At 38.4% G+C, this 10,862-nt stretch overlaps 2 protein-coding genes across 15 annotated transcripts; one reads left to right on the forward strand and one right to left on the reverse strand.

Annotated features, from left to right (window-relative positions):
- The first annotated feature begins 1,918 nt into the window (after nt 1–1,918).
- On the forward strand, nt 1,919–7,712 carry LOC124184094 (dual specificity protein phosphatase CDC14A-like). Of its 11 annotated transcripts, XR_006871122.1 has the most exons (10): nt 1,919–2,024; nt 2,315–2,377; nt 2,446–2,711; nt 2,805–3,105; nt 3,184–3,553; nt 3,626–3,970; nt 4,031–4,156; nt 4,319–4,657; nt 5,136–5,306; nt 6,204–7,712. XR_006871122.1 is itself a non-coding variant. In XM_046573538.1 (9 exons), exons 2-9 carry the CDS (start codon nt 2,329–2,331, stop codon nt 5,116–5,118), a joined length of 1,842 nt encoding a protein of 613 aa, XP_046429494.1. In that variant the 5' UTR covers nt 1,919–2,024; nt 2,315–2,328; the 3' UTR covers nt 5,119–7,712. The 11 variants fall into 11 exon arrangements, 10 of the variants coding, with proteins under 10 accessions (XP_046429494.1, XP_046429495.1, XP_046429489.1 ...); XM_046573538.1 differs by having other exon boundaries at nt 5,073–7,712; XM_046573539.1 differs by having other exon boundaries at nt 5,076–7,712.
- Nucleotides 7,167–10,604, reverse strand: LOC124184095 (protein-serine O-palmitoleoyltransferase porcupine). 4 transcript variants are annotated; one of them, XM_046573546.1, is made up of 8 exons: nt 10,487–10,604; nt 10,093–10,348; nt 9,503–9,781; nt 9,241–9,433; nt 8,925–9,138; nt 8,741–8,847; nt 8,456–8,658; nt 7,167–8,369 (listed from the first exon to the last, which is right to left on the reverse strand). In XM_046573546.1, exons 2-8 carry the CDS (start codon nt 10,109–10,111, stop codon nt 7,927–7,929), a joined length of 1,458 nt encoding a protein of 485 aa, XP_046429502.1. In that variant the 5' UTR covers nt 10,112–10,348; nt 10,487–10,604; the 3' UTR covers nt 7,167–7,926. The 4 variants fall into 4 exon arrangements, 3 of the variants coding, with proteins under 3 accessions (XP_046429502.1, XP_046429501.1, XP_046429500.1); XM_046573545.1 differs by having other exon boundaries at nt 9,503–9,790; XR_006871123.1 differs by having other exon boundaries at nt 7,729–7,738; nt 7,804–8,369; nt 9,503–10,348.
- Nucleotides 10,605–10,862: the final 258 nt, after the last annotated feature.

The raw sequence follows: 10,862 nt of genomic DNA on the forward strand, positions 1-10,862 counted from the left end.
TCAAGAAAAATTATATCACTCGACACCTTCCGCAGCAGCTGACACGGCGGGTTTTTTTTTTTTTTTTTTTTTTTTTTTTTTTGTGACTTCATTTTAGTTCTGGATTCATAATCGAATTGATAGGTATACCATATACTAAAAATTGTTGATGCCATAAGATAACACTTACATAAATGGTAACATCTGTTAATTTACAATCTTGGAAACGTCACAACGATAATATAATAAATGATATAATATTTAATACGTTATGTTCGGACATGCATGAAAATACTAATTTTAAATGATCTTTGTACAGAATATTGTAAAATATATTTTTAGTACTTGTTTTGGTTTCACTAAGTTACTCTTTGTCTTTTTAGCATTTCAAACCGAACGAAGAATTTCGTTACAATTATTAGGCCGAGAATAGGTGCAACCCCTAATACTATCTATATGCACCCCTAGGGAGGGCGAAGACTACCCCTATGCCTTACTGTATATGCTCTAAGCCCTATGCATTCAATTTTCTAAATCTAATGGTCATTCTACGATCTCTGTTGTCAACCAACTAATTCCAAGCGTTTTCAGTATACGTTTTTTTTTTTTTTTCTTGTCAATGTTAATTTATAACAACTGAAAACTATTATAAATTCACAAACAATCCCAATTATTCCAAAGTTGAAGTATTTTACTACGTGAAAATGCAGAAAAATTCAAGATTTTGCATGGAGTATAAAAAAAATGACAGAATGAAGCAAAACAAGAAGGGGAAGGGAAACTGTTAAGATATCACGACAAAATCAATTAATGTATCGCTGGACCATATACAATAGCATTGGGAAGTACTTATATGTATAGATACTGTGTCTTGTTACTTTTTAATTGCAGCATCTTCTATCTGCATCGAGATTTACTTTGTATTTGTTCTTTTTTATGTATGTATGTACATACATAAATCAGCAGATACACATGTATGGATACTTAAGGTTAGTTCAATTATCGCTTTCAGACGGATTCTGATTTTGCTTTCAGCAATGGAAATAAAATGAGAATTAGGTCCCAGAGCGTTCCGAAATACCTCGAGTCTAAGTCAAACATTGCGAATCAGCACGCCCATTGATCATTGCACGACTTGCCAATTCCTGGTTTTTGTTGTAATAGTGTTCTTTCAAGATTGTTCAACTTTCGAAATATTAAAGAGGTAAAGTATCCAAAAAGTATCAAATATACTTAACAGCAATAAAAATTCTGTATGCCTTTTTTCTGCACAAATTTATACTCTTCTGGTTTCAACAGTTCTGTAACGAGAAAAATGAGCCAATGCACATTACAGTGTACTACTGAAATTGACAGAGGGGCTTAAAATGGAAGATAGTATAACAGTTATTCGATAACATCTTTTCGTTATTGCAAACGATTTAATGTAATTGTTCCCGCAATTCGTCGTGCTAGATGTCCGCAGCGCTCAGCTGGTGGTCGCGAGCTGAAACTTTGTAAAAGGCTGAAACTCCGATTCAAATTCAATTGTAACGTGAAATAAATAATTGACGTGTTATAATTATGTACGAGTGTACGATACCTTTACGATAGGTCGAGTATAATCTTCAGTCAACGAATAGATGTACGCGAAGTATGAAATTGTAAAATAATCAACCTCCGGGAGATTCACTGGCGAGATTTTCTCTTTCGGCTCGTCGCATTCGCGGCGGTTTTTGCCGCTAGGTTTCTCTCACACCCTCGTAGTGTTGAGCGAGGATCGTGAAGATATCAGAGATCGGGTCATACGCAGGGGTGTATATGCATACATACATCGCACACGCATACGCACATGCTCTAGCTGCAAGCCCTCTCTGCTTCGGGAATCAGCCTCACCCTAGCGGCTACCGCTGTCATCACAAGCTTCTGCCGCCCACTCTATTCGAATTCGCTGTCTTCCCACTCTACATTTCCTTCTCTCTTTCTTAGAGTTTGTCCTTCTTTCTCTCTTATCCTGTCACTGCAGTGTTTATATTTACACTCGCGGTCGGCGATTAGTAAACTAAGTGAGTGAAAATCAATGATTAAAAATTATAGCCACCAACAGTGGCGTTCGTTTCGACACGCCAATCTTCCGCGATAAATTCAAATTCACTTAAGACTCCTGTGACAATCGTCATTCGCGTGGGTAACGGATCCAGGTTACCTCTAGTTTCTGCCCACAACCTCGATTTTTCAGAAATCAATTCCATCTTATAATTACTTCTCATCCTAATACCGATGATATGGGTATGGGGATGGAAGTTCGAGTTATTTCTTCTTCCCACACACCTAACTTAGAGTTTCTTCGTTGCAGGTTGACAGAAAAAAATGGAGGATTCCAATGAGGTGCTAGTCTGTGCAGCAGAGTTTTTGAAGGGTATTTCGAATTCATTAATACCATTTATCTTCTCCCCCTTTTACAGGCTAAAGAGATCCGTGTTGCAGATCGGTTATACTTTGTCACACTGAGGACAACAGTGAAGCCTCGAAGCACCTCTAACACCCATTACTTCAGTATTGACGATGAGCTCATCTATGAGAACTTCTATGCTGATTTTGGACCCTTGAATCTTGCAATGCTTCATCGTTATTGTCAGAAAGTGAACAAGAAACTGAAGGCGGTCACTCTGAGCAAGAAGAAAATTGTCCACTACACTGTGATGGACCCTCAGAAGCGCGTAAACGCTGCATTTCTTATCGCTAGCTATGTGGTCAGTTACCTTATAATCTAGTCAACGAGGCATTTTACTCATTCCTATTAATTTGTGATGACGTTTTACAACATATTTATTGCCAATCTTCAGATAATCTATTGGAAACGTAGTGCCGAAGAAGCCTATGATATTTTGATAGCCAGCCCAACAAGTCCACCACTCATAATGTTTCGAGATGCCTCTCTGGGTCCACCGTGCTACCAGATATCATTAAAAGAATGCCTCCGTGCCATCCACAAGTGCTATTCTTTGGGATTTTTCAATTTTCGTGATTTTCACCGTGAAGAGTATGAATACTTTGAGCGCGTGGAAAACGGCGACATGAATTGGATAGTTCCAGGAAAATTTATTGCATTTTGCGGACCCCATGCTAAATCGAAAATTGAAAATGGTTAGTTTTCACTTGTAACTATGAGCTTTATTGCATCCCAAATGCAAAATTAACTATTTAATTTTGGGTCTGCTGCAGGGTATCCCCTACATGCTCCGGAATCTTACTTTGCATACTTTCGCCGTAACAATGTTTCGACGATAGTTCGGCTTAATAAGAAAATTTACGAAGCCTCTAGATTTGTCGAAGCTGGCTTTGAACACAAGGAGTTGTTCTTCATAGATGGTTCGACGCCCACTAATTCTATAATGCAACAGTTTCTGAAAATAGCTGAAACTGCACCTGGTGCTGTCGCGGTACATTGCAAAGCTGGCCTTGGTAGAACAGGATCCCTTATCGGCTGTTATATCATGAAACATTACCATCTTACAGCTCGGGAAACCATTGCATGGATCAGAATATGTAGACCTGGTTCGGTAATCGGCCACCAACAACACTGGCTCGAGGAGTAAGTTCTTCCTGACATATTTCACATTTTCAGAAGAATCTGTAATTTAAGACAAATATTTTTTTATTCTAGAAAAGAAGCTTACCTTCATTCCTTACTGAAGGTACCGCTGCGCCCTGAGAACGGAAATCCCGTGCATCAGTTTGGGATATATTCAGTGGCTGGAAGACCCGGTGGATTGTCCTTATCTGGTCTGCGAAATTCTCGTTTAGTTCAAGACAATGTCTCAGGGATCATGCACCGTGTCGATGGTATAAAACTTGACGATCCTGGGCCGCTTCCAGGCATTGTCGTACCAAAAATCTCAGTGTTAACTCAAGGCGATAAGTTGAATCAGATAAAAGCATCACGACGCAGCATCATACCTTCTTGTCAATCGTCTCTGGGCGGTATATCGAGCCCTTCGACTGTTGCACAGTAAGTACCATTTTACCAAAGATGGCTACTTACAACTCATACGATTATCCTCCCTATTAGTCCTTACCTGGGACCTTTGCTTCAAACAAGGAGTCAGAAAGGAACCGCCAGCTTGGCTAGTAACAAGGACAAAGAAGTACCTAAACGACTCCTCGGCCGTGCAGCTACTACAACGATTGTAAAGAGGTTTGTATTTTACCCATAGCTTTTTTATAGCTTCTTTGGTAACAGGCTGGTCCTTCCTACGGCACTTAAATCTTGGTGGGAATTTACTATACAGCACGTTTAAGATGCTAAATCCAGATTTATATTAGAAAGACGATTTTTCATCTTCTTGGGTTATTGTAGAAATAGTTGGCTGGTCACTAACAACTGCGAATCAAGTGTGCGCCGTATCAATTCCAAAGCAACAACACAGATTCGTAGTATCAACAACAATCGCAATCACATCAACAACAACAACAACAACAATAGCAACAATGTCAACAACGATGTGGATTCAACGAGTCCGGTAACTTCCAGTTCTGTATCAAAGCCAGTTACAAGGTCCAGTGTCAGAGCTTCGTGTGTTACCGAAGCTCGCACTGCTGTTGCAACTACAAACCGCGCAGCTCTGCAGCCCCAACCGGGCATGAATATGATTCTGCGATCAGCAGATCGTGTCACACGATATCATTCACTGAGACAGTAAGTGCGATGCTTCAATGTCCAGATATATTTATCCTTCATGTTCGTTTCTTTGCACATTCGATTATTGTTTCTACCTAATATTGTTTGTCATACTGCAGATGATCATAGCTTTGCCAGGGACATCGGTTTTGCTGTTTTATTAGTTATCTTGACATTTCGTAACCATTAACGCTTTAACTTTTGTGTCGCAAACAACATAATTATGTCCAACTAACAGTGTTACAGGCGTAGTTGTAATATGACTCGATTCCCCTTTGTATGGTTCAATTAACACCTCTGCACACTCACCATATGGTAACATTTCATCTCCCGGCAACATTACTGTTAATATCTCCAAAAAAAAAAACCCATGAATCACTCACTGTCATGTCCAGTGGCTAACAGACAAATTCCCATTTCTTTCTGTGTCTTGCAGCGCGCGCACAACAAAAAGTTACAAAACAGCATTTGTCAGATGACTAACCGATATTCTCAGAGATGTCAGAGACGATAGGGTGGCCATCCGTATATCTCACCAACGTAGGAGATCTTGCCGCCTAAATCCCATCGCTCAGTGAGATAAGCATCACCACGTCGACAATGTAGCCGAGGTTCAAGCATTGAAGCAAAGAACGCGGATCTCATGGTGCCGAAATGCGAATATCCTGTGCGTATGATATAGTAACCGACGATTCACAACCATCATGCTGTCAACACGATTGGTTTGCCCCCCCCCCCTTTCAACCGGATCATGGTTTTCATTCTTGTGACTAATCTCTTATCCGTAATTTTATCTCCTAGCTTCTCATTTTTATTGCGTATAACAATTTTAATCCGCTTCAGTCAACTAATTGTTACAATTTCTTCACGCGAATGACACGCGAGCAGTAGATTGAGCCTACCATCCGTTAGTATGGGTATTATATTAGATGACAAATCACGGCATTTTGTCACACGTTGAATATTGTCTTGGAGTTGGCCATTTGCAATTAAGGTATAAGCAAACTTACAGTGAAAAATGCAAGACTTGGTGAATTGGTCTGCTTCAAGAGATTGTCCCTACATACATACGTATATATGTATACAATGCATGCACGAAAGATGATTTCTCAAACATGGTTTCGCGGAGGTGGGGGGTGGGGGGACGTTTATTAGAAAACTGCACATCCGAAATATGGAGCTAATTACTCCGAATTGCTATTCCCTTTTTGAAAGGCATGAATATTGGTAATTGAACGTAGATTATTCATGGCAATCTATATTTAATTTACCGGCAATTTTACACAACAATTATTCACTGTTGGCTTACTTATAGAGATTACATTCACACTGTCCGTACTTTTCGATGATCCGTGCTGTAATAAATTTGATTGTTAATTATTATTGAAATACTGAGCTATTATATTATATTATATTATATTATATTATATTATATTATATTATATTATATTAGAGTCGCGGAAATTGTACGTATATACTGAAAATCATATTAGCCATTTTAAAATAGATTTAATAAGAGTTGAAACAATTCAGAGCTCTATGACAAGAAATTTCATCATCGTAGTGCCAACAAGGAGAGGGAGAAAGAGAGATAAGCAGATACATATAGATGGTGGAAAGCGTTAACTTTACGGTGAAACGACATTATTCTACAAATGTACAAGCCCAGATTCACAACGCAAGCTACGAGTGCACGAACAACCGAAAATATGAGCTGACTGACACATTCGTCTTTGTAAATGGCTATGTATTTTGTACATACTTACAAGGAATCAACCAATAGTTTCATCCTTGGTGTAACATTGAAAAAGTCTTTCTGTAGAGAAATGTACAAGTACTATCATAATTACAGTTAAACAAATTAACAGTAGGTTTGATACATTAACACTTTCTAATTGGAGTAAAGTTTATCGATTTTATAGTAACATAAAGACTTATTGTACTAATGTAGGTTTACGCTTTTATTTTTTTTTCACTCTTTAGGTATATGTAACATTTTTAAGAATTTTGTCAATGATTTTAAAATTAATTAAAAACTGGAAATTTACTTCGTTGCTTGACATACTACGATCTTTTCTCTGGTCAGATGCAAATGTTAAATCAGTCGTATTATCATTTTATTCTCGATGTAGACATAGTTTGTAATATAGCAATCAGGTGTAAGCTACGGCATCGTACAGATATTGGACATAGAGAAGGATCTACTTACTGACATCTTTCACCAGTAGCAGTGCGCTGACCTGGTTTGAAATTATCCTCCGTTTCAATTTGAATTCAATGTATTTTCCTATTGCGGAAGATGATCGAAATATAACAAAGATAGTTTAAAATGACTGGACCCCATTAATGCAGCACTACATCAAAATATGTTCTGCAACAGTATCATTGCATCATGGTCAGTACGAAGTTTATATTATAGAAAACATGTAGGATACAAAACCATAAATTTTATCAATCCCAATAGTTGCATCGTGAGAAACTGATAAATTTCAAAAATATTCGATTTCGAGTAGGTTTTTTTTTTTAATATTACATTTCATTTTAACCCGGTACCAACGTTTTCATTTCACGTCGTACCACTTTCTTATGCATAAGTACAAAGCCCCCAAATTTATTGGAACTCGAAATTTAAGTCACGGTTATCATTCGCCTGCTGTATTATTATCCATAACATTCGAAACATGTATTTTTCTATCAATTAGGTATCACATTGCAGTGGATTCTTTGTAGAGATATATCAATTTATTTCTGCAAGGAATAATTGAAAGGATACGTCACATGACATTGGATGATATAAGATATCAATGCATTAGCTTAGAATAAATATTTTTTTTTTTGTCAAAGCGTAAAAATTTATTTAAGAGTATAAAATACAAGCTGTCTATAGGATAGAGTACGGCTATTTTAGAAAATATAAAATCCCAGGTCGGTGTCAACTTCACAAATATTTTATCAATGTTGTGTTGTTCGCGCAGCTGTAATATTTACAGAAACAGCGTTAACTTATGAATAACGATAAGATATTTGTAATTACAAATATGAATAAATCATCGCAATGGTTATTTTCCTGAAATTAAGGAATTCAAAAACTATACTTAACTCCCTGATATATTTGATATTTGCTTCGTAATAACAGTTTAAAATAAGTGCTTAAAATGGTATACATGTACGTATACATACACATAGTCCTGGCAATGGCAAAGTCGTTATGTTCGGCAACCTTGAAGGGGTAAGTTGTTCCTATTTTTTCGAAAGTTCATACACAGATGAAACAGAGATATCATTCATTATTTAATCATAAAATAGGCGAAATATGTGGCAAGTACGACCCAGTGGCTAGCAAAGTTGAGACTCGACCACTTCTCCATTGCATGCGAGTAACTATATCCCGTCTCTTGTTGTTCAGAGGTATCGAACATCAGTCCCAAGTAAGCCAGATGAAACATGGCGAGGGCAGAGAATAAAATATTTATAACCCGAACCCACCAGCAATTAGCTGTGGTTCGTTTGTGTATACATTTGTGGTCGCCGCAACGTCTAGCAGTAATACAAGCATCAAAAGCACGAGCAAGTTCCTGCCTTAACTGATATTCGACGTATGTGTAGAACCCAAGGCTTAGAAGCACAGCAGCTAGTTGGAAGTTGAAACCGTGGAGGAGAGAACTGACTGCATAGGTAAGGAAGACTGCTCCAAACTGACCAAAATGTTCACGGCTGCGTCGAAATACATCTGAATCATGAATCATATGCAAATTATCTAACTGTCTGCTCTAGAGATCGAATCTGTTAACGAAAAGTGATTTCATCGTCGCTCACATGTTTTCAGCCAATTATGCATGGGGATATTCCAATTAACAACGACCTGTACGAGAGAGTGCGGTAGCTCGACTGACCCAGGCTTTGTTACACTGGCTGTAGTCAAGGAGAAGCCTCCTAGCAAAGCCAAACCCCCAGATGTATAGGATATGAAGTAGTGCGAAGTTCGGAAGCACAAAGCTTCCCTGTATGCCACAATCCATCTAAAACACATTTCTTTCAATGAGCATTGGCATGTGACCGAGGCGAGAAATTGTTTCATCTCTCTTGTGACTCAGCACTGACCTCCATGTGGAATCAGGAAAAATCCATTCAGCCCAGCAATTCGATATGCTTAGAAGTGCAAAAGCAAGTGTTAAATATCCAAGAGCTATAAGAATCTTCCGTACACTCTGCAACAAATGCATAAGCATTGACATATATGCACTTTAAAAGCTGGTACATACGCAAGAAAGGTAATGACCCTTACCCACTGGTTGACGCGATACAGGGTGGCATAATCTTTGTAGGAAACCCAGGGCCCGAAAAGGCAGGTGGCTGGGCATAACATATATCCAATGTATTCCAGGAAACTCGGCAATGGAAAGGTGTCAGATTCCATTACGACGCTAACCGCCTTCATAGAAGCGATCATGGTAACACCACGTATTTTGTGCCAGAATGCTGGTTTCATCCATCTTTCACTGTATCAAATAGTACAAAAGTATGCGTCAAATCCCTTCTACCATCACATGTGTGACCAACTTGAATGATTCCAGTCAACATGCTCTATCCGTTTCACCTACCCGTACAGAATTACACCAAGGCATAACAAACTGATAGCTAGCCTTCTCCGATAACGACCAGGCACACAAAAAATCAGGTACGATAGTGTAATCAAGGTGATCAACAAGTACAAACATTCGGCTGCATACAGCTGTACAACATATAATCCAATGACTGCAGAAATTATATGGAAGCCTCGTTGCGGTGTGTAACCTACGATAATAAGCCAAAATTAAACCATTAGGTTTTCATTCTATTCGTATAACGATACTCGATACTTACTAGATTGGGTTACACTCTGGAATATGATGGAAGCTATCAGCAATGGAATTAAGTAATTGCAAGCATCGAATAGTGTAGGGTATACACAACGGTTGTAAATATTTCTCAGGCCTTGGTCTTCGTTTATTTGATAGTCGTATTCATCTTCGTACACGTAGTCCGTATTTTCGTAAGAAGTGAACAAATCTTGTTCTTGATGGCGCGACTGATATTCGTAGTCCAAGTTATCGTCATAATACAATAATCCCAAGTCTCGGTAATCTCCCATACCTCTTAACCCTACATGAACTTGTTGAATAGTACGAAGTAATGCACGTGGATGGAGAGAGTGGAACATTCATATATGCTCGTACTTTTCTACACATTGCAGGTGTGTATGCACTTCAGATTCAGTTCGTAATACAGCATTGATAAGATATATTAGATTTGACTGCTGAGTGCATATTTTATAGAATTTTTGGCAATATAACACGGACAAACTCATGTGAATGTGAAAAGTGATATTTCAGATTGCCTATAATAATTGGAACCTGCTATGCATGGATTATATCTTCCCAGACATTTCGAAAATTTAATTACAAAACTGGTACCTTTGTGGGTACACTGCATACGCTCTTTTTAATGTTGATTCATCAGCGACCCCACATCAGTATGTGATCGACTTTGACAGGTAATTTGTTCTTCTTACTTCAAAATATTGATCAGGATCCATTTTTTGCATGACTAGGCGCATCTCACGAAGTAGAGCAGCTATGCGTCTAAAACTTTTTCGCGCCAAAGTCGCCTGAATGGTGGTGACGATTCTCTATAGGTCTTATTGATATGTCTCTTCAGGGAGACTATAACCTGTAATATAAGCGTGAGATGTTGCCAAGAGAGGGCCGTCCGGTAGGGTTGTATCTTTCTCTCATATAAGCAGATGGAAAAGTATCGCATTGCATGCAAGCCGAAAAATTTTTTACTTGAAAAAGAAGTAAGACTAACCCCTTCGGATATTTGTCAAAAATAGCGACGATTTTGAATACAGCGCTATGTCGAGTTTGCGTCAGACGCTATTCTATTGCGCCTAGTACAGAATCGACCTCCTGGAATCTGGATGCACTACATCTACGTAATTTTGCGAAAGGAGTCGGTGGCGCGCAGTTCGAATACGCTGGGGGTAACCGATCCAATCAACAGCTTGACTCAGCGGAATAATATCCAATTAGTCTCGAAAAGAAAATAACAACGCCAATCCCTTCGGATTTTTTCAGTAAAAAATCGGTCAATCCCAAATAATGCTAGAATCAATTGTTTAGTGGACTGTATTAACATAATTTTGTAATAATGCAAGGGCAATCGATTGCGTTAATCAGTCTCG

Source organism: Neodiprion fabricii, chromosome 5 (assembly GCF_021155785.1).
Source record: "Neodiprion fabricii isolate iyNeoFabr1 chromosome 5, iyNeoFabr1.1, whole genome shotgun sequence".
NCBI lineage: Eukaryota > Metazoa > Arthropoda > Insecta > Hymenoptera > Diprionidae > Neodiprion > Neodiprion fabricii.

Coding starts and splice junctions, on each gene's coding strand:
- LOC124184094 (XM_046573533.1), top strand. CDS start 2,329: ATGGAGGATTCCAATGAGGTGCTAGTCTGTGCAGCAGAGTTTTTGAAG. Junction 2,712..2,804: donor TTCTTATCGCTAGCTATGTG/GTCAGTTACCTT, acceptor GCCAATCTTCAG/ATAATCTATTGGAAACGTAG. Junction 4,157..4,318: donor ACTACAACGATTGTAAAGAG/GTTTGTATTTTA, acceptor GGGTTATTGTAG/AAATAGTTGGCTGGTCACTA.
- LOC124184095 (XM_046573544.1), bottom strand. CDS start 9,839: ATGTTCCACTCTCTCCATCCACGTGCATTACTTCGTACTATTCAACAA. Junction 9,434..9,502: donor CCAGAGTGTAACCCAATCTA/GTAAGTATCGAG, acceptor TTATTATCGTAG/GTTACACACCGCAACGAGGC. Junction 9,139..9,240: donor CTTGGTGTAATTCTGTACGG/GTAGGTGAAACG, acceptor TATTTGATACAG/TGAAAGATGGATGAAACCAG.